Source organism: Balaenoptera musculus, chromosome 6 (genome assembly GCF_009873245.2).
Source record: "Balaenoptera musculus isolate JJ_BM4_2016_0621 chromosome 6, mBalMus1.pri.v3, whole genome shotgun sequence".
NCBI classification, from domain to species: Eukaryota; Metazoa; Chordata; class Mammalia; order Artiodactyla; family Balaenopteridae; genus Balaenoptera; species Balaenoptera musculus.
In genome coordinates this window covers 66,722,723-66,745,995 of record NC_045790.1, presented here as the reverse complement: position 1 = coordinate 66,745,995, position 23,273 = coordinate 66,722,723, and the positions used below count along the sequence as shown (strand labels likewise).

At 38.5% G+C, this 23,273-nt stretch overlaps 1 protein-coding gene across 5 annotated transcripts in view; it reads right to left on the bottom strand.

The window, feature by feature from the left end:
* C6H9orf135 (chromosome 6 C9orf135 homolog) overlaps positions 1 to 23,273 on the bottom strand; it is a 132,124-nt gene that overhangs the window by 56,849 nt on the left and 52,002 nt on the right. For 3 of the 5 annotated variants that reach the window (XM_036856684.1, XM_036856679.1, XM_036856681.1), the window contains exon 2: positions 6,029 to 6,137. The exons of the other annotated variants lie outside the window; for them this stretch is intronic. Coding sequence is in view for 2 of the 3 variants with exons in the window: in XM_036856679.1 (XP_036712574.1) it covers positions 6,029 to 6,137 (109 nt within the window). In the remaining variant the exon portion in view is untranslated. The remainder of the gene's footprint in view (positions 1 to 6,028; positions 6,138 to 23,273) is intronic. 5 annotated transcript variants of the gene reach the window in all.

The window sequence follows — 23,273 nt, the reverse complement described above, 5'->3', positions numbered from 1 at the left end:
AGATACTTTGTTAAAAGTCTTTACCTTTAAAAATCATCCAAAAAGCTATTCTTATTTCTCAGCAGTAGTTTTGTCCTGTTTTCTGTTTTTGTGGCTCTACTTTCATGTCTAAGTGAACACAGTAGTACCACATACAGATTATTTAAAGGATCCCAGAGAAGCAGAGAGGCCCCCTTCCCATCATTATTTTGAACAACTGAGACGTACGGGGTGCAAAAAATAATTTCATTATTTTTCTTCACTGCTGGTTCAAGTTAGCCTTTATGGGATTGTTCTTTCCCTGCACCTAGAAGAGATAAATTATGGACAAGTGCCATATTTTCTTCTGGTCACTTTCAGGTAACAAAACCACTGCTTGTCACAAAAGCAGTCTCAGTTAAGTAATTAATATTAGTAGAATAATCACAAGAGGGCCTTTTATTTGTCTAGTTGTCTGAGGGAAGGACGGAGCAGACTAAGCAAAGAAATAGAAAATCAGCCAACCCTCCTTCTACACACACATTCCGCTGCAGACTTCCCTGGCCTGGAGCAGACTCTAGCTGGAGGAGAAGAAAATCTTTAACCTTAAATAAAATTCATCATTTTGATGAGATATTTTAATTATTGAAATGTGACCAATAGACTTTTAATTATCTGAGAGTGACCATAAAAATTATGGAAATTGCACAAGATCTTATCCAGGGGTAGAGAAAGAACTAATTCCACAAAGTAGGGTGAAAAGACAACAGAGGCAAAGAATGTGTGTGTGTGTGTGTGTGTGTGTGTGTGATTGCACCTTTTGAGTGCCATTTGTTCAACCTTACAGTTATACCTGCTTAAGCAAACTGATATATATGAAATATTAAAATCTAGTTTCTCTAAAAGTTAAATTAGGGCATGATTATTGATATAGAAAAAGAGTTGCAAAGGAGGGTAATGGGATCAAAATGGCAGATGCCTCATTTCATTCATGTTCCAAATCCCTAGAAATGGCAGATACTTGATAGAATTAATAAGCCCATAGTTACAGCATAAGACAAAGAAAGTACACTCAAGTTGGCCAAAATTTATACAGAATTCCCGAAACAGGAAAGGCAGATGCAATTGTGCTGATATTGGAATAGACAATCCAAAGTAGATCCAGGAGAGGATGCTAGAACCTGTGGCATCAACTCCAAACTCAGAGATTATGGAGATAGGAAGCAAGAGGGAGCCCTGACTCAACAGCCCACTCTCCCTAAATATCTTCCTTTTCCCTGGTGTAAGTGGTTCTCCTCCACTGACATTTTAAATTACTCCATTTACAACAATTTGATCCATATGCCTCTTTCAGATACTTAGATCTGAATGCTAGAAGCATCTGTAAGACTGTAGTGCTCAAAATACTATTCTACTATGTTAATCAAAGAAAAACATACCTGAACCAATTAGGTAAATGATAATTGAATTTCTCTGATCCATTATAATTATATGCCTTTTAGGGTCACTAATTTTTATTTTTTTAAATTTTTCTTATTATTTTTTTAACATCTTTATTGGAGTATAATTGCTTTACAATGGTGTGTTAGTTTCTGCTTTATAACAAAGTGAATCAGCTATACATATACATATATCCCCATATCCCCTCCCTCTTGTGTCTCCCTCCCACCCTCCCTATCCCACCCTTCTAGGTGGTCACAAAGCACCGAGCTGATCTCCCTGTGCTATGCGGCTGCTTCCCACTAGCTATCTATTTTACATTTGGTAGTGGATACATGTCCATGCCACTCTCTCACTTCGTCCCACCTTACCCTTCCCCCTCCCCGTGTCCTCACATCCATTTTCTACGTCTGTGTCTATATTCCTGTCCTGCTAGGGTCACTAATTTTTAAATGTTGTATTTTCATCCACTAAAACAGCTCATATTTGAGACCTACTTAGGTATTCATCTATTCATAAAATGAATGTTAGCACACATTTGTACACTTTTAGCACACTTTTTTCATTTATTTGTCATTTTTAAGTCCAAAGTGACTGTGATGCTGTTAAAACTAATATTAGCCTAATTTGCTCATCAGTGTTGTCCTGTTAGTTCCAAAAATGCCTTGGCATTGATCCATAAGCTGTATAAGAAAAATCTGTTTAATGAAATTTCTCAAGTTCCTCTTTGTTCCTTTATATCTAAAATTTCTCACCTTCTATGACACAGCATCAAATCTGCTCTGTATTTAATCCTTCTGAGTTTATGGGATTCAACATGCAGCACTTCCTCAGAAGTGCCCTTACGTAAGCCATTGTGACAGGCCCTTTGGTAGTGCCGTGAGGGTCCATGGGTGAGGAACTTTACAAATGAAGAAACAATGATAGAAGTACTCTTGATCATTTATTTTGCATGGGACTCACTCTGTTATAGCTAAGTAGTACATCAATAAAGTCCAAATAAAATACCAAAACAAAATATTGGAATTTAAAACACTATTTCCCATAATCACGTGGACTAATAAGACAATCAGAGAAACTCCAGTGGCTTGAATTAAATTACTGCTCTGCTGTGAATCCATGGTCCCACTCAGCCTCCTGAAGCCTGAGGGGCCACTGGGGTAGGAATTCGATTATGCCACTACTGAAACTTAGGTAGTATGTTTCCAGATTCCACCAACAGATGGTTCCTTTAAACATTCACCTCAGGAGCTTCACGGTGGTCACCTCCACTAGGAAGCCATCTTTTTTTTTTTTTGGCTGCACCACCACTCAGTTTGTGGGATCTTAGTTCCCCAACCAGGGAGTAAACCCAGGTCCTTGGCAGTGAAAGCACAGAGTCCTAACCACTGGACCGCCAGGGAATTCCCTAGGAAGTCATCCTTGACCCTCCCATCAATCCATTTCAGTTCAAGTGCCCCTCACAGCATCCTGATCTCCGTGTCATATCATCCATCATGCACACTGCCACTGTGGTTGTAGGCACCCATTAACCCCATAAGCCTGTGAATTCCTGATGTACAGTGACCTTGCTTTGAATTATGTTTCTTACCCCAGCACTCAGCGTGGTAACTTGGCACACATTTCTTATCCCAGCACTTAACAAAATAACAGGACCTTAATACATGTTTGTTAAATACAGTCTTCTTTCCTTTCTTCCTTCCACAAATATTTACTGAGCGCCAACTATGTGTCAGACACCATTCTGGGAACTGGAGATACAGCAGAGAACAAAACAGACCAAAGTCCCTTCTCTCATGAAGCCTGTATTCTAGTAGGGGGAGACAGACAATTAACAACTAAAAAGTCTTAAGTATGTCCAGTCATTGAAGTGCCATGAAGAAAACTAAAGTAAAGGAAAGGGATAGAGAGATGTGAACAGACTTCTGTTTTACACACAAATGGGCAACTGGCTCATTGAACAAGTGGGACTTGTAAGTAGGTACAATTAGAAAACAAATCTATTCTTCTTCCATCGCTGCCCATTCATAGTTACTTGGAAGGTCTTACTCTTTTTTATGTTCTTTGATGAAATATAGGACAGGCTCCAGGACTTTTCTGGTCACTCTCAGATAATATATTGATAAAAACCTTCTTGCTACTTCTGTCTCAAGAAGAGCCTTTTTGAGGTAAGTAAAATGCCCAGTCCCATGTACTAGCCAAAACTTCATTTAAAATGAAAGATTCTCATTCCTCCACCTTGGGCATGTTTTAGTCTGGCCTGCTTCAGTTGGCTTCTTCCCAATTGTCCCCCTTGGACTTCTTCCTTATACACCAACTCCTTCTGGCTCCTTGAGCGTTTAAGATGAGGGTGAGGGGACATGAGGAAGGAGAGAAGCAAATGCAGGAAAAGTGGATATGTAATCTTGTTTTGGTTTCCTCTGGGCGTGTCTGTGTCTGACCCTGTCTGGCACTGAAGGACGTTCAAAGCTGACTTTCCTAGGGTGTTCTAATAGAAGCTGAGAGTCTTTCTGGGAATATTCAATGGTATGTTCTGTGGTACAGGATGCCAATTTCTGCACTTAAATGTCCTGTCTTAGCCCATAGGAATACAGTCGATCCCTCTTCCATCCCTACATGAGGTGCTCTTGGGCAGGCTCTAAAATGGCTCCCTGTCATCTTTCTCTTTTACATGGCCCATATCTGATCCCCCAATGCCACATCTGGGCCTGAGTACTCGCTTATCCTTGCCCCACCACTGATGTATATGTAGCTAGTTCCTCTCTTTCTGCTCTGCTGCTTCAGACAGATCACCAGAGCCTCATATCTATAACTTCACCAGGAACCCAAGGGGGTTTGCAGATGAGACTTACAGCACACCTTTTTCAAAATCCTGTCTCTATTTTCAAACTGAATTTTGACTTTGCTGCATGTTGGGAAGCGGACCCAAGTTTGGTTCATTAACATTCCTATCTAATACACACTGTAAACCTGGTAGAGGAAGGACAAGGTTTCAATGACTATGAATGAAAGTCATAAAGAAGGTAAATATTATTTATACATCCTCTATTAAACTAAGGCTTAACTGCTACAATGCATGGAATACAAGGAATGAATATTTGAGGTTCCTACACCTCATATTTCACTTCATCTCACTTCCTCCCACAATCCAGAGACCAAGAAGATTTTCACTTATCAAAAATAAATGTTTTTAAGGGTCAAAGATGCTAAGTGCATGCCAGGCAATGCCTGCCTTGCCCAACTTGTTCTTGTCCTCACCATGCTCAAGAAAGCAAGGGTAAGCTGGGTTTGGGAGAGCAGGGCAGGGTGGTTATTTTCTGAGTTGGGCATTGGCCTCTAGAGCTCCATCCATGTGCTGGCTAATGACCAATTAGGCAGCCTGGTGCAAAGGCAAGAAGGCAGGGTGGAAACTGAGGAAACCATCAGAATGCCCCTGAGATTTAAGCTGTGGGACAAAAGGAGAACAGAGCAGAGAGAAACAGAGATGCCAAGAGAGATTTTGTGTGTGTGTGTCAGATAGAGAGAAGAGAGAGAGAGAGAGAGAATGTCTTGCTTTAGAGCCATCTTGGTTCCTATAAGTGTCCTCGTTCCATATCCAGGCAGCCGTATCTTTATAATAAATCCCCATTTTTCAGGCTATCCTTATTGTTCTCTGTCTATGGTAAACTATAACAGGAAGGGAGGAAACAGCATGGACTCTGCTAAGCTCATTCATTCCCATCACCCTGGAGAACAGAGAATTTTCTAGAACCATTCCCAAAGTAAAATTATGGATCTTCCTAGGCTCACCCTTTTTCAAAGTAGCCCAGCCTTTTGGGGGCAAAATATGATATACAAACCCAGTCTTCTCAACACATTCACATCCATCCCTGTCAAATTACCAGCTCTTCAGGCCCCAAGGCCATCCTATGAGGTTGAACTGAGTCTTCAACTAGTCCCAAAACTCTTGACATTGTAGGACACAATTTGGGAGTCTTTAGGGAGTTGAGTTCCTGCACACTGATTGAGCAGACACCTAAATAGCCAAGGAGTAACCCACCCACAGCAATTCAAATAGGAAGTACCTATGCAATGGATACTCCTTTTGTAACTTAGTTGTACAAATGTTATGAGAATAATAACAGCATGTTTAAATTACTCACAATTCTATCCCCTTAAGACAAGTACAAAAGATCTGAAACCCAAAGAAATGGGTTCAGACTCTCACTCTTCCACTCCCTGGCTGGGTGACTTTGAGTAAATCACTTAACCTCTAGGAGATTCTCCCCATTTGTAAAATAGAGATAATAACACCTACTTCACAGGGTGATGGTGAAGCTTAGTGGAGACATCTAGCAAGATGTTGCAGCTGCAGCAACAGCATCATAACAATAATGATAACTTCTTGAGCACTTTCTATGTGCCAGGCATTGAGTTAAACACTTTATTTGCTTTATTTTATTTAATTTTCCAATAAACTTATGAAGTGCACCCATTTTACAGGTAAGGTCACTGAAGCACACAGTGGCTAGGTCACCTGCCTAAGTTACTAACACAGCTAAGAGGAGTACTGACAAAGTGCTCCTCCCTCTACTTTTTCATGTTTTACTAGGAGGAAGATTCCGGACTTAAATTAGTAGCTACTACTTACTGGGGGTTCGTTGGTTCCAAGTCGCCAATATGTTGAATTACACAGTTTTTTTACTTGTTCAGGACCCTCTATATCATAATCTTTGGGATAAGTTTCTCTGTCACGGTGCCTTAAGAAAAAAATTAGAATCCGTTAAGGGATAAACCTTATTTATCACGTGTTGCATTTGAATGTTGTAAAAATGATGCAATGAAAATTTACTATATTTGTGACCTTGTTCTAATAATAAATTTACTGGATTTGGGACATGTATTTCCCATCTCTTTTCAAGTAATGCTGAGGCTACTTCCTAAAAACAATTTAGCACATGTGATAAAACTAATAGTATCACGAAAACAATACTTATCCAACACAGTAATTATTCAGTGACTCCAATGAAGTGAATCTTATTTAATAATGTAGATTAGTTACTGAAATAAATTCTAAAATAAGACATGTAGTATATTAGAAAGGCAACTTACCACTTCAGAAATTTTTCTACCATGAATTTTAATTACAATTTTTTTTCAAAACGAGAGCAAAATATTTACTCATATGGATTTATAACAGTGCTTCCTGCTCCTAAAGAGGTTCTAAAGGAAAAACAGTTCTTAAAACATGTAGATGAAAGAGGACAAAAATATTCTGAACATCTTGACTGAAAGGGTGGTTGGATAATAATAAAGGAGGGATTTGGGGATAGGAAAGGAAAAAGGAGGTGAGGTGGCCCGCAACCGAAGTAGCTATTTTCACAAAGCTTTCTTGCGTGAGATAAAGGAAGCTGAACCCAAACACCCATCAAAAGATGCTTTGCTATCAAGGGATACAGGGCTAGGACTATGTGAGGGACACTGAGGTACCCAAGAATTCTTCCATCCATACACCCATCTGTTCATTCATTCAGCAAATATTTAAAGTACCTATTACATGCCAGGCATTTTGCTAAGGGATACAATGGGGAGTAAGTGTGATGTAATCCCTGCCTTGAGTTGTTCGTAGTCTGGAGAGAGACAGGCAATTAAACAAGAAAAATCTACAGTGTGGTAAGTGTGGGCACAGGACTATAGAAGCAGAACAGTATGCACTAACCTGGATGGGGCACCCAGCCTCCAAGTTAGAAAACCCTTTAGGATCTGACCCCCCACCTAATCCCACTGCACTGGAGCTGGGCCCCCACACTGCATTCAGATTATACACTTACCTCCCCACCTCCAAGCATGGAAGCAGAGCTCTGCAAAGAACACAGCAGAGAGGGAGCCCAGCATGTGAGCCCTCTGTCCTCCTCATGCCTGAGCATTAATTGCTAAACACTAAGAGTATTTTGGTACCATACCATTTTTTGAGAGCCTGAGAGAAAGCCCTTACTGAAGTTCTTTGGGGAAATATTGAACATTAAGAACCAGGCGTAATAGAGTGTACGGGGCCATGGGTTTGAGTCATTGCTCAGCCAGGTCCTAGCTGTGTGACCTTGGGGGAAGTCACTTAATTTTTCTGTGCTTTTATTTTCACATGTGTAAAATGAGGACAGAAATTATACCAATTCAAGATTTTTATAAGAGTTAAAAGGAAAAAAATTAAAGGTGGAAGGTCCTTCAAATACTGTAAAGAACCATATAAACTTATGTACAGTGAATACTAATCCAGCTTCAAAAAATTCTGGTGTACAAGAATTGCAACTTAACTTTTCCATAATTGTACTTAATTTCTTTTCCAAGTGCTCATATTTCCAGGTGGAAAAAAGTTAATCTTGGTCAATTCTGGGTCCCTTCCAACTCTAAAGAGTTCATGTGATACCACAATGGCAAGAATCCATCTTTGTTGTCATCATATCTCCTTGCTGGCATCTGTGGAAACATCCTCATTCTCCTGTGGTCTTCCATTACGGATCCGTTCAGATCTCTGCTATGCCCTCCTATTCCTGCCACACAGTCTACACAGACTGGTACTTTGCCATAAGGGTGCCACTATCCACCCCACCAAAAACCTTTTTGTGCCCCTCTCCACCCAGGGTTCCTGGAAACGCAGATCCTATCCCTGAGCTGTTTGCCTGGCCCACCAAGAAGGCACTTGTTTCATGTCCCCACCACACTAGGCTTGGGGGACACAAGAGCCCCACATTTCAACAGCCCTGAAAACACTACCCTGGGAATGAAGGGTTAGGCAGTGATAGGTCCCATCTGCTCTAGGATTTCCAAAGTCTTAATTCAAATTGGGGATCCCAGACAAATCCACATGTTCTCCACTTCTCTGGCCTCCTCCATCTTCAGTCCATGAACTCTTCATCTACTGTGGGAGAGGGCAGCCCAGCTCTTCATCTGTTCTTCCAAATCTATGGTGTAATCCTAAAACCTAAGCTTTTGAACTCAAAGCCAAGAATTTGGCTCTTTTGCTGCCTGCTGGGTCATTCTTCCCTGAGGCAATACAACCAGAATATCTCGCTAGGAGCATAGGAGTGAAGGGGAAAGCACCAGTTAACATTTCAATGTATTATCTCCAGGGCCCACTTCTTTTTTTTTTTGAACATCTTTATTGGAGTATAATTGCTTTACAATGGTGTGTTAGTTTCTGCTTTATAACAAAGTGAATCAGCGGTACATATACATATATCCCCATATCCCCTCCCTCTTGCGTCTCCCTCCCACCCTCCCTATCCCACCCCTCTAGGTGGTCACAAAGCACCAAGCTGATCTCCCTGTGCTATGCGGTTGCTTCCCACTAGCTATCTATTTTACGTTTGGTAGTGTATATATGTCGATGCTACTCCCCCACCTCTTTTTTAGGCACTGTAGGCACAGTGCCCAGGGCTTGTGATACTTTTAGGGGCCCAGGAGAGTGTTTTAATCATTTTCAAATCAGAAGAAAAAAGAATATAATCCAGTTTGAATTATATCCATCTTTATACCAAAGCAGTCATAAACTATCATTTTAAACTTTTTTTTAATGGAGGAAGAGGCCCATGGAGGCAAAGATAATTAGTGTCCATGAAAGTCAGAATGCAGCCTGATTATCCCATCATGTATTTTAAGTTGTATTATAACTAGATTATTACAAAAAATGCAGACATGTTCCTTTTCTTACCACAATCTCAGATAACAGCCAGAAGCCCAGCACTAAAACATGAATCTATAATGAAACTTTGGAGGACTGAGCTAATGCAGTTGGCATTCCCTAATGCCTGCTAGCTGCCCACAAATGATGTGCCCACAGCCTGCAGGCTCTGAGAGATACACAGCTGAAGACCTGCCCCTACTTCCCAGAGGCTGCCAGCCTAGCAAAAATAAATATACATGTTTAAAAAGTTATAAAATATATAAAAAATGGTAAAATATAAAATTAAATATAAAATATATATGTACTATATACTAAATATGTATTTGCTACATATAATAACAGTAAAAATGATTAGTGTATTATAAAGGAAATGGGAGGCCTAATTATTCCCTGACTTTATTACGTCAGTTGAACATTGGCTTGTGCCTCAGTTTCCTGGAGATGAACTGAGAATCATACACTGAGGACAAATCAATTGATTGAGAGTCTCAAATGAAAAGTGGCATAAAAATGCAAATATTATTATGTGTAATAATGTTGTGTCTAGGGGCTTCCCTGGTGGCGCAGTGGTTGAGAATCTGCCTGCTAATGCAGGGGACACGGGTTCGAGCCCTGGTCTGGGAAGATCCCACATGCCGCGGAGCAACTAGGCCCGTGAGCCACAACTACTGAGCCTGCGCGTCTGGAGCCTGTGCTCCGCAACAAGAGAGGCCACGACAGTGAGAGGCCCGCGCACCGTGATGAAGAGTGGCCCCCGCTTGCCGCAACTAGAGAAAGCCCTCGCATAGAAACGAAGACCCAACACAGCCAAAAATATAAATAAATTAATTAATTAATTAATTAAAATAATAATAATAATGTTGTGTCTATCTACAATATGCTTTGTTGGGTATTCTTAAATACTTTGTCAATACCCATTAAGTTTTGTAGCATCTTTGTAAGACAAATATATATATATACATAAAAATAAAAATAATCAAGGTGTTATTTATATATATATATATGCACTTTATATAGCCTTGTTTGCCTTGCTACCTGCCTTTATTTATGGTTGCCATGACTTCTCATTTACTGCAATAAAAATTCTTTATGGGAAAATAATGAATATAATGATATAAAATTTACAATGTCTCTAGAACAGTAACTTTCAAACTTTTTGATCACAGTCCCCACCTATATACCCTTACAATCCACCCTGAGACGTTTGCCAGTGTCTGGAGACATTTTTAGCTGTTGCATCTGGGTGGGGTGGGTTGTTACTGGCATCTAGTGGGTGGAGGCCAGCAATGCTGCTGAACATCCTACAGTGCACAGGACGGCCACCACAACAAAGAAATATCTGATCCGAAATGTCAAAAGTACCAAGGTTGAGAAAGCTCTAGAGAATGACTGTGTACCAGATTCTTAGATTAGTGGTCCCCAAACCTTAGCATTTCATGGAGTAGCAAAACTTTACACTTGTAAATTTGTAAAACCAACCTAAAATTGCCAACATTTTGTCTTGACAGGAACATTAAAAATAAAATAACCATCTATCATCTTTAATACAGAGACTTTTAACACCAAAGTAAAAACGATCTTAGAGCCTTTTAAGCTGAATAAATTTAGCTATATGAAAACCTTGCTACATTGCTACGTTGTCTTTACAGTTTGTACATCGCCTTGGATTAGTAAAAAAGGTCATTATTGACCAGCACTGGTCTAGTCTACAGACTGGATCTGCAGATATTAATTTTCCCCAGACATGAATTTGATAGCAGCAGTCAGTTCAAGGCTAAAGCAGCTTGAATATAGGTATTCTGTGCTACTAACTGAAGGAAGAGCTGTGTTTTTGATGTCAGGTGTGCAGACACAGGCTGACATTCTTGCTGGGAGGAGAGCCTCCAGGGCCTCCTGCCAGCAGGGCCAGAATCTTCCTTGACAATCAGCTTTGCTTCTGCTGAGGACTTTGCTCTATCAAGCCCAAAGCTAAACGCTGTGGCTATTTCTTTATAAGAGAAATCTTTACATAAGACATCCTTAATTACAAGAAAGGAAATTTGCTTTCTCTACCATACTGTGGGAGAAATAGTATGAATATGAATAGAATTACAAACAGGGCAAAGGCTGACAGGACAGGATCAGAGCTGTCAACTGTATAAAAAGGAGCTTGGAACCATGACCCTGCTGTCAAAAATGCCACTTGGACTGATTCAGAGAGGATTAAGGTCAACAGAATCTAGTAGGGCAAAGATAGCACGAGCAGGTCCCATTCTAGACAACTCCCCACCACCAATCCTACAATCACCTGAACACTCTAGCTCCTGTATTTCCTGTCTCCTCCAGCCTAACATAGTCCCAAGTAAAGCCTTGTGAAAAGCACTTTCTGGATCTGTATCTGGGGTCCTTTGGGAGCTTGAGTTTCCTACCATAAGAGTTGGATGATTTCACATCAAATCAAATCTGTAAGTTCCCCTTGACTGAACACATATAAATCCTTAAGTGAGTTGCAGGACTAAACAAACTACTCCAGAGCATACTCAGGTAGGGATCTGCAGCTCCCCTCAGGCTGCCCCAAGCCATCGTGGTCCAGTTCTCAGAGGAGGACAGGTGGGGTTAGACCACAGGATTCTCCTTGCAGGAGAGGAGACCAAGTTACTCTCTACGGTTTCTGTGGTCCCATGACTAAGTGGGGGAAGCAAAGTGGGGGTTTGCAAAGAAACCATTATCTTTATCACTTCTCCACCTTTCACATTTTAAAATAATTGTCCATTAATGAATCTTCCTTTTCATTAGACTAAGAACGTTTAGACACAGGGATCATTTTTTACTCATCTTTGTGATCTCAGTGCCTAACAAAGACTAACACGTTGTAAATGCTCGTTAAATCTTAAATGATTGATTGATTGAATTTCTTACATTTTGTTACTGTCACCTTAATATAAATGCTGAAAGCAAAGGCTTTCAAATGTGTCCATAAAAATAAAGAGCATCCCAGCTCACTCTACAAAAGCACACATAAAAAAGGAGTGATTATGCATATAGAGATGCTAGTTCTTTGCAACAAAAACTTGTCTCTAGAGGAATTATAAATCTGCTTGCTGAATGGGAAAACTCTCAGCATACATATGCATGACACTGATTGCAGAGGGGGTGTGGATCCAAGCAATATTTGACATGTGAACAAAGAAAATCGAGCCGAATTCTGGTTTCTGGTTACTTGACAAGAGACACATTTTCTTTGTGAATTTCAAAGATGTTAAAATTATGTTTAGTTAAGACTCCAGATAGCAGAATATATTAATTTTAAATTTTAGAATTATTAATGTAGTTCACAACTACTCTGTCAGCTATTGTTATTTTCTGAGGTAAATCTAAGCCAAATGAGAAGAGAAAGATACCTTTTCCATTAGGTTTTATAATCGTCTGCTATCTAGGACTTTAAGAGAAAATTACCCCAGAAAGTCAGCTATATTTCCTGACACATTAGAAGCATTAAAACCAATAGAATCAAAGACTACAAAGAAATATTTGACAATCCTCTTTAAAGATTTCACAGGCAAATGATTTATATGCCAAGATAATGCTATTTGGCAGCGCATTTATCAAACTGACAAATGAAGACTTTTGGATGTATTTGCAAGAGTCATAAAGAAAATCTTACGTCCTTGGGAAAAATGGTGACATTTCAGACTTATGAAGAGGGACACTGTTTTTCAATGTGTCTCATGCTGTATGCAATCTGTGCATCTATAACTATGAAACCACACAATTTGAAACCTAAACTGCACTCAAAAGAAAAATATTTGACGGAGACAGGTAAGTGAAGTTATTTTCTTCACTCAACATATATTGAATGGCATGTAAATAAGACCCATCATTATTATGAATTTTTTTTCATAAGAAACTCTTCAAAAACAGGAAGCCCTATGGAGAATATTGGGAGTAAACAAAAGGAATACAGCATGGGAGCCTATCTTAACAGTTGAAATGTTAAATAAATGTTGTCAGTATGATTAACTGCCAAACACATGACTTTGAAAACAGCTGGAGGAACATGTATTAAATGGGGTGACACTATAATTGATTATCCCACCTGGGACACTGTGAGTGGGGAATTAGGTACTAGGTACACTGGGAGTGGTGAAACCAGGATTGTCCTGGTCAAATCAGGATTGGGACATTCTGTTACCCTATGTTTTGACTACTGGATCTCAATTATCTTAAGATCCTAGGAAACTTCTTATGGTTCCTTTGATCTCCCCTCCAGAAACAGCTTACATCGGCTGGCCATAGACACTCTGGGTGGTGGAACAGTAGGACTAAAAAGAGACCGAGTTTTTAAAGTGTATTATATAACAGTAATTACTGTTATCCAAAGAACACCTTGACAGTATATTGGCATGAATGGCATGGAGACCAATTTGGCCCCTGCAAAACAAGAAACAAATGCCTGATTACCTGCATAAACTCCTATCCCTATAGTCTTAATATTACCAGCTTAGATAATTTGAATTAATTACTCTAGAATAACATCAAATGATTATATTATGTGAGCTTAAGGACCATTTTAATGCACACTTCCATGAATCCATGAGCAATGCATACTGAGTAGATAATACAAGGTTCTGTGGTTTCAAAGCAATTCATTTTATTCACATTAGAAACAAATGAAAAAGCCTTTCTTCATAAATAGTATCAATAGTTAAAACAGTCTTCCATTATGCATATAGCTACACAAATGAGCACTTTTTCCATTTCATCCTAGAAATCATTCAAAAGCAGCAAAGGAAATGGAAAAATTAAAAGAAAACTAATTTTTAGCGAAGTTATCGTATAATCCCTAGATTACATCATGTGCAAGGGCTACTTTGAGCAGCCAAGATCCAGCTGAAGACAAGTGGAAGAAGCAGAGACAAGAAAGAGGCTATAGCAAGAAATCTCAGTAGTGAGACTGCCCAGAAGTAGGAGCTCTCAGAGCACCAGCCAAACTACATTCCCATAGTTATGCAGATAAACTCTTTCACTGAAAACAATGGAAAATGCTAGAATATATATATATTTACATTTTGACACGTTAAAAGTATTTAAGAGCTGAAAATCCAGTGGGGAATTTCCAGGCCAATTTTTGGATGAAAGCCTGTAACCAAAGGGGTAAACAGAACTTTAAAACACCAAATCTGCTGATGCCCTTGGGATATTTGCTAATATTGCACAGGGGCAATGGCTTCAGGGGCTAGAGGAACTAAAGTCTAGCCCTGGAGCTAACCTAGGAGGGGAGTTTTACAAGGAAGTCTTCTATATGTGATAGATATTATGCTCGCCAATACAATTTCTCCTTTTTACTAGGAATATAAGAGGTTAAATTCCCAGCTCCCTTGCATTTAGTGAGGCCATGTGACTAGCTCTGGCCAATAAAATTAAAATGAGCAGAAATGATATATGTCATTTCTGGGCTAAGACAGTGAAAGCTCTTATGTAATTCTCAACTCTTTTTTTCCCCTGCCAGAGCAATTGATGACTTTCTAGATGGTGGAGCCTCAATCAACCTGAGTCCCAGAGTATCTATGTGGAGGAGAGCCTACCCTCCACCAAAAACCTAAAGCAGACTCTGTGTGAGCAGGAAGTAAATCTTTATGTGTTAGGCCACTGAGATTTTTGGAGCTGTTCGTTATCATAGATTAAGCCTAGCCCACTCTAACACAAAAATAAGTACCAGAAGTGGGGTGGGTGCTATCATAGCAAAAATCTAAAATACATGGCACTGGCTAAAGACCAGGCAAAGACAATAGGAAGCTGGTATCAGAGGCTGGAGAGGTCAAACATTTGATAGCCTCAGTAGGTTAAGAGTCAAACCAGGTACCTAGTGAGATTGGGAAAGAGACTGGAAGACAGTTTTTAGTTCTACATGCAAATAGCTATTGATAATTGGTTTTGCCAAAGTATTTTAAAAAGAGAGAGAGATAAATTCAGGAAATTGTTTAATTTACAAGAAGATAGAAGGAGATAGATTCCAGAAATTTTGAGCCTTGAAATGTTAAAAGGGCCAACAACTTTTAGATCTCAAACAGTAAGAGAAAACTGAAAAAGACTTTTTCAAGACAAAGTTCCATTAAAGCTCAGCCTGGCAGCAAAGTTCATCCTATTGTTAGACCCTCCCAGTGAGTTAAGTTGCACTGGAGCAAGCATATGCTTAAGGAGAGAGCCAAAAAAAAATTCCCAGGGTTTCTGATTTCTATAACTACAATAGTATCAAAGTGACAGTCAAGGTATTACAAGGATAAAAAGTAAAGAAATATAGCAAGTCTGAGGACTTTGTCTAGAAAGAATTGAGAATGAGGTTACCAGCAGCTGGAACTAACTGGATTCAAACATGTAAGAAACTTACTAAGCTTTTAAGAATTGTACTTCCAAGTAAGCCAGGGGTGTGCATTTAAAAATCCTTTAACTGTTCAATACTTAAAATAACTTTTGGCCCCCAAACTTCTGGGAAGAAAAGGTGAACTGAAAAAGCAAAACAACCCATAGAAGGGCATATTCTACAACATTCATTGCAGGTGTGGTCAAAGAGAATATTGGAAAAGAAAAGATGATACACAGGGCAGAGCCAAGGGCCATAAAGAACAACGGGAAAAGTATGCTGCCAGAAAACAGAATCAGGGTCTAAGCAAAGAACATTTCTGACACCAATGTAGTACTCCCTAACAATGTCTGTCTGACAGGACTTAAGAAGGACCATAGACAAATGACTGCCCTTTCCATCCTTCCTCTTTCTGAATTGAAGTGCTTATTACAGTTATCTTGTCTCTGTCCCGCCACTTTATATTGGTTATATGGAGACCAAGCAGAAAAATTTTCTGCTTTATAGATTTTTGAACCAAGTAGAGCCACACTAGACTTGGTAGAAAAACAATAGCATAACATATGGAGATCTTGGACTTCTGACCTATGACTAGATAGAATTTGGGTCATTTTCCTTGGGTAAATGGGTAAACATAATTGGTCTGCATGTGGAAAGAGTAAAACCACTATTTGGTGACCTGCCTAAAGAACACAACTTCAAGTGCACATGGAACTTTCATAAAAATTAAGAAAAAATATTTCAATATGTTTGAAAGATATAAATGGCAATACAATAAAACTAGAAATTCATAACACATTTAAAAAGAGATCCTTCTTCAATCTGGAAATATGTAAGCACTTCATCAAACAACTCTTTAATCAAAGATCAATACAAACAAATTGTTGAATTTCTCAAAAATACCAATAAATAGAAATACCACTTATAAGAATCCATAGGATATAGCTAAAGTAGAACCCAGAGAAAAATTCAAGTTTTAAGTACTTATATCAATAGAAAAGAAACAATGAAAATAAATAAGTGAAACATCTAATTCAAAAACATTAAAAAGCACAAGTAAGCCAAAAGAAATCAGAATGATAGAATAATTCAAACTAAAAGCAAAATTAAATAAGTTAGAAAACAGACTAAATGAATAAGTAAGCAAAATAGACAAACTCCTATCTAAAAAATCAAGGAAAAGGGCAGGGGGAGAAACAAACAGAATAATATTCCATACATAGGAACACATATTATATGACTCCATTCATATGAAATGTCCAGAATAGGCCAATCTGTAGAAACAGGAAGTAGATTAGTGGTTGTCTAGGGCTCGAGGGCAAAGGGAGGAGGATTTCTTTTAAGGTTAATAAAACTGTTCTAAAATCAATTGTGTTGATGGATGTACAACTCCATGAATATACTAAAAGCCTTTGAATTACACCCTTTAAAAGGGTGATAGTATAGAATGTAAACTATATCTTAATAAAAATAGGATATAACCATCAAAAGAAGAAAACATTTTAAATCATTAAAGACTACTTTCCATAACTCGATGCAAATATATTTGGAAAACTAGACGGCACACATAACTTTCTAAAAAAAACAATTTACAATTGTTCTCAGTAGAGACAAAAAGTCTAAACACACAGTTTCCAAAGAAGAAATAGAGAAGCTGTCAAAGGAAAAAAGAGCTACCACCTGAAACAGTACTAGGCCCAGATGGTTTTATTGTGGGAGGAAATTTCTTAACTGTGCCTGAATGTCTAGCAGGACATTTGAACTGCCTTGAGCTGCTCACTTGTCAGAGGTACACAGGCATTGGTGGCGTGAATAACACCTATAATAAATCACATTATATTCACTATACTCACTTTGACATACGTGTAAACCAACGTGAAGTGGTCTTTCCCAACTATTTATATTTATTACCGGATTGTTTTAAAATACCAAAAAATTCCCGTAAGTAAAATGTAATTTATCTAGATGAAATTCTTCTAATTCATACAACACACATACTTATTATTTTAAGGTCTAGGTAGAAGCCCACAATATCTTAACCTCTAGGAGATTGCCTGCAATGAAAATTTGGTTGCTTTGTTGGCATGCACCCCTACAATGAGAGCAGGTGCCAATGAGCCCTGAAAGCTCAGGATTCTTATACAAGTAGGAAATTCCTTTTCTGTGAAGATCTTTCAGAGACGTTGCTGATCACACCCTTGCTATGAATGGCCATATGCAAACTAGCTAATATATATCTGTTGTCCCTACCCATATGACTGTAGGTTTATGGATATGTAACTTGGGCATCATATAGATAGATGGATAAATGCTATTAAGATGCTGTGGCCACCCCAGGATTGGAGTCACAATTCTTGCAATCACACACTTGACATCACTAGTTACCAGTCATTGTGCAATCAAAAATGCACACATATTTTCAAACACTCTGGGGGAAGGAACAGTAATGCCCTCAGTTGAAAACTAACTAATGTGCCATCTTTAGTTCTCCATGTGAATCCTAGGAGCTAGGACAACCTCCTCTAGAAAACTTTTCCTGGTCTAATAGTCTAAGTGCTCCTCTTGGATGTCCCCAGAGCCCTCTGCTTACCCCAATCCTAGCACATATCACAGTGCATAGTAATTGCCCAGCAAGCCTCCCCAACTCCTGTCTCACAGTAATCTTGACCTCCTAAGGACAGGGAAGATGTCTTGTTCACTGTCAAATCCCAAACCCAGTAGATGCCATTCATAAGAGAACTCTTTATTTAGAAAGAAGAACATTTTTTGTTTTTTGGGGGTTTTTTTGTTTGTTTTTGTTTGTTTGTTTGTTTTCAAAAGCTCATTTAATGCTTATGGCTCCTGGCTGAGCATCTCAGTGTTTTCCCAAGTGTTTAAAAAATTGTGACAAGTCATTCATACATTTTAATTTCAAAATATTCTTCCTACCACTTTCTATAAAAGGAGGCTAAATTCTCGGCAACAAATAAATGACATTATATTAATTCTTCCATTTGATTGAACCTGGAACAATCCGATTGGGGATCTAACATCTCAACAAAGAAACATATTATAATTTTTCTGCCAATTAATTACCTTTGTTAATGCATCAAAACTTAGTTTGATCAAAATAAAGAAAACACACTGTGTGACTAATAACAATTAAAATGTAATTGTATTTCAAAATTAAACATTAGAAACAATAATAAAAGATGTGTCTATCAAAAACAGTAATACAATATTCAAATTTATTCAGAACTTTTTCAAAGCATCACAAAAATATGTTCACCAAATCTCTACACAATATTTCTGTTTTCTGCCTGTTACATCTAAGGTCAATTTTTAAAAACTGCATGGGTGGGTGCTGGTTGGGTGGATGGGTGGGGGGGGGAGTTTAAAGTCAAAATAACAACTAATGTAGGAAATCATCAATATATTAAAGGGTTATATTTTAAACTTTTGCTATAAAATTGGGTATTTGGAAATTGGAATTCATTCTACACTGTAGTAGCTCTTTACAGGATATAGCAGATATCTATAGGATAGGATGGGATATAGTAAATATCTATAGGATTATCAGCCTAGCTCTCCTTCTTTCTCCTGGGTATGTCCATTTTGCCCCATGGCTATTGGAAAGCTGTCATTTTCCACCAAACCTTGCCGAGTCAGATGACCCCAAACAAATACTTGGCCTAGAAATGGACATCTGACCTGGAATTTTTAAATTCAGAACTGAAAATACCTTAAAAACAACTTTTTTTGTTGGATGAAGATGTAAGTTATAAATTCCAGAACCACAGCAGCCATGTTTCCTATAGTCTTCAATGATAAGATAAGGCAAACACAATCAGGAAGAGAGAGAAGAAATGAAGCAAGACCCAGATGCACTAGCATCCTTTATGCCTGTTGTTCCTGAGGTCGAGCTGCACCCGTGCCCTCCTTCTTATCTAGTGATCAACCATTCCATGAATATCATGAACTAATTCATTTTCTTGCTTCCTTAGGCTAGTGCAAGCCACGTATCTGTCAATTGCAATCAAAAGAAGCCTGATCAGTACACACAGAAAATAGTACCGATGGGATGGCTTCCAAGGTCAACTAAGAGAAGTTTATCTAACAGTGCTAATTCTAGTGCTATTGAAAACCTTGAGCCCTGAGCCTGGGTATCCTGTGTCCATAGACTGAAACTCTCCTATCAATATGTCACTAAGCCCCACATTCTTCTTACCTCCTCCTTCACTCCCTACATCCTCACCTAGAAAAGGATCAGCAGTAAGAGAAAGAAAGCTGATGAAAAAGCACTTGTGACTATCTGTGAGGAAGACTACAGCAGCATTATGACAAGCCTCTGGTGACTCCTGTTGCCCAGGAGAGAGATGGTCTCAAGGACACATAGGGAGTTGGCTCAGGCAGAGGTACTTGTATACAGCAATGATCTTTCCTAATCCAGGTGCACCCACATGAGGAAATGCCTGTCCTACAATACTGTGCCTTGCAGAGCAAGGGTTATCTTGCAAGTAAAGCTGTTTTATTTTGGCCACCAGTTAAATTGAGCAAAACCTCACGAAAAGGTCAAGGCACAATTTTATAACCACTGGTTTTCAGAAAACGAATTTAGTTGGGATTTAATTAAAGAGAATAGCATTGAAAGAAAAATATAGTCATGATAAAAGGATGTAGAATGTCCTGCATCATCCTGAAAAATAGAAAATAAGGTGCTCCCCCCCGCAAAACTACTACATTCAAAAGCATTTGTGGATATGTGTGTATGTTGAGGAATAAGAACGTAGCACTAGATTAAAAGTAACCATGGCACAGGATCTACCATTATAGAACATAGACAAGAATGAAAGCGTGGTTAAACCAAATGAATGTGAACAGCATCATCCTTTTTACCCAACATAAACTAGCAATTAAAAAGATATTTAAAAAAGACTCATAATAAACCATGAAGAATGACTCAGACTCTGAAAGAGATGAAGTATTCTGTTTAAATCCTGATCATTTAGAGAATGTTTGCTTCAGGGGAAAAGCTGTAGAAAGTGATATCAAATTTTTCAAGTAATTTTACTTTATTCTTACTATGAAAATAATACACATTCATTATGGAAAATGTAAAAGTGGCAAAGAGGAAAAAAGAAAAGGACAAATAGTCCATAAATCCACCATCCAGTAATAAATATTTTGTGTTTCATGGTAAATATCCTTTCAGTCTCTTTTCAATACATACAGACATATATTTTTATCAAAAGAATTCATAACATGCTGCTTCTTCTTCTACTTACTTAAAGTGAGATTATATTTTCAAATATTAATCTTTGCACTTTTCTTTGCTTAACTCTTTAAAATAACCTTTGTTCTAATAAATCAGAGGCATCCACATTTGCCTTGGGAAGATATAGGACTGTTTTGCCAGGAATATGAAGAAAAATAAAGTGTTGGTGATTAACTTCTGACTAACAATAAAATTTTTTTAGTCCTGAGTGAGATGTTTTTCTTGAAAGTCAGGACCTGCTAAGAAGTAAAATGTCTAAATTTCTCAAACTTCTATTAACAAGATCCAGAAGCTCCCAAACACGGCATAAGTAGGGTGACCCTATCATTTATTTTGTAAAGGAGATCACTTTAAAAAATGAGAGAAGGACTTTTAATAAATCTCAGGCCAATGGGAGTAAACTCTACTGGGCAAACCACAGCATACGCACACCCTCTCTGCAGGGCATTTGATGAAAGCTGAATTGAGCGTCAGTGGGCCAGCTACGGGGCCACCATGTTCAGGGATGAGGTGTCCCTACCACAGTGGCTACCACCAACCTAAGTCAGGGGCCAGGAGAGGATGAGCATGACTTAAGGATCTATAGTCCTAAGGAGAGCCCAAATGGAAATGAGTCTGAAAGCAGGACCTCAGGTCTTTAACAAACCAAGCGGATTAGTCAAAAATTCACCAGCAGCAGGCACAGAAGTTGGATAAAGGATAAGGTGAACAAGAACAAGGACCCACATGCAGATCTGGGAGCCTCACTCCCCCATCCCCCAAATGTCATATAACTTCAGTCCCTTATGCACACACACACCACTAGGAAAAGGAGAGGATGGATGAGGTAGGACTCAGAAGAGTGGGCACTGCTCTGAAAGAGACTATTTTAACCCAAAACAAACTGTTTAAACTCAAAGAGACAGAGAAACCCTTCAATTGGCATGTTTGAATTTTTCTCTGGTAACCAACAGTTGAAAAACCATGAGGATCAGTTTTAGAAAACAAATTTTATATATGCATCTGACTTGAATGCAAATTTCTAATTCTGCTACCGACCATATAGTAAATATATTTCCATGTCTTTGGTCTACTATTACATCATCTTAAATGGTCACACAGTATTATAATTTACAATGTTTTTTAAAGTATGAGTTAAGAAATTAAGATGTCTCTAAAGTGTGAATACCATTTGTCCCTATTTAACTCAAAAATTCCTAAGTACCCATCAGTCTCTAGTAAGTCATGTACTGCATCTAGGAAGAACATGAGTTTAGCTCCCATTTTTAAATTCTTTACCATTCTAATTGGAAGCCTAATGATTTATACCCCTCTAAATTCACCTATACAGAGGTGACCAAACATGCTTCAATGTCATCCTGTTGTATCAGGATCAGGGCTGTGCATTTGCAGAAACATGGATGGACCTAGAGATTATCATACCAAGCCAAGTCAGTCAGAAAGAGAAAGACAAATACCATATGATATCTCTTATACGTGGAATCTAAAATATGACACAAATGAACATTTCTACGAAACAGAAACGGACTCACAGAGTACAGACTTGTGGTTGCCAAGGGAGAGGACACTGGGAGAAGGAAGGATTGGGAGTTCGGGATTAGCAGGTGCAAACTATTATATATAGGATGGATAAACAACAAGGTCCTACTGTGTAGCACAGGGAACTATATTCAATATCCTGTAATAAATCATAATGGAAAAGAATTTGAAAAAGAATATATATGTATAACTGAGTCATTTTGCTGTAGAGCAGAAATTAACACAACACTGTAAATCAACTATACTTCAATAAAATTTTCTTAAAAAAGGATCAGGGCTGTGAAAATCAGCTCTGGCTTTATTACAGATTTGCGTTATTCTGTAGTCCTTACCTCAGGGTCTTCTTAAAGTATAAAATAGAGGCCCCCAGCCTGCAGTGCCTTTTGTGTTTGTGTGTGTGTCCTTTCTCTCCATTCATTTGTTAATTTCTTTGATAAACATGATTTGAGCACCCAAGGTGTTCTTACCCCTTGCCCCAAGGCTTGCTCTTCTCACTTCTCATTACTGACCAAAAAAGCTTCTTTAAAGTCTCTTCTCTCTCCTTTCCACATAACCAAACATTTAAAATGCACAAAATAAGAGTTAAAAGCTTTCGATTGAGGGCTTAAGTTGTTAAAGTAGAAGGATGGAGGCTTGCTGGAAGGGGAAGCATTTATGGGTTTCAACAGAGGCAGGCTGCAACATGTGGTTACTAAAGGGCTTTCTTATTTTCTTTGCCTTTTTATCCTGAGCGTGCGTTGGAGATGTGAGAAGATGGGATTGCTGGCTACAGAAGATCTATGTAACTCTAGCTTGGTCCTTAGTGGTGTGAAGGACTCTAAATACTTCCAGGTTAGTCCCCGAGAAAACTGCTGATTAAATATAGGAAGAACATACAACAAATTAGAAAATTCATCTCTGTTTTCTAATAAGTATACTAATGATATCCTAGTGCCTTGAAACTGGATTGTCCTCTGAATGTGGAGTACCTTGAATACATATGAATTCCCTGTTCAAAGAGCACAATAGGGTATAAGTCTGAAGAGCATCATCGAAAGCTCTTTAATTTCTTTCTCCAGCCCAAATGATTTTCTGTAAAAATC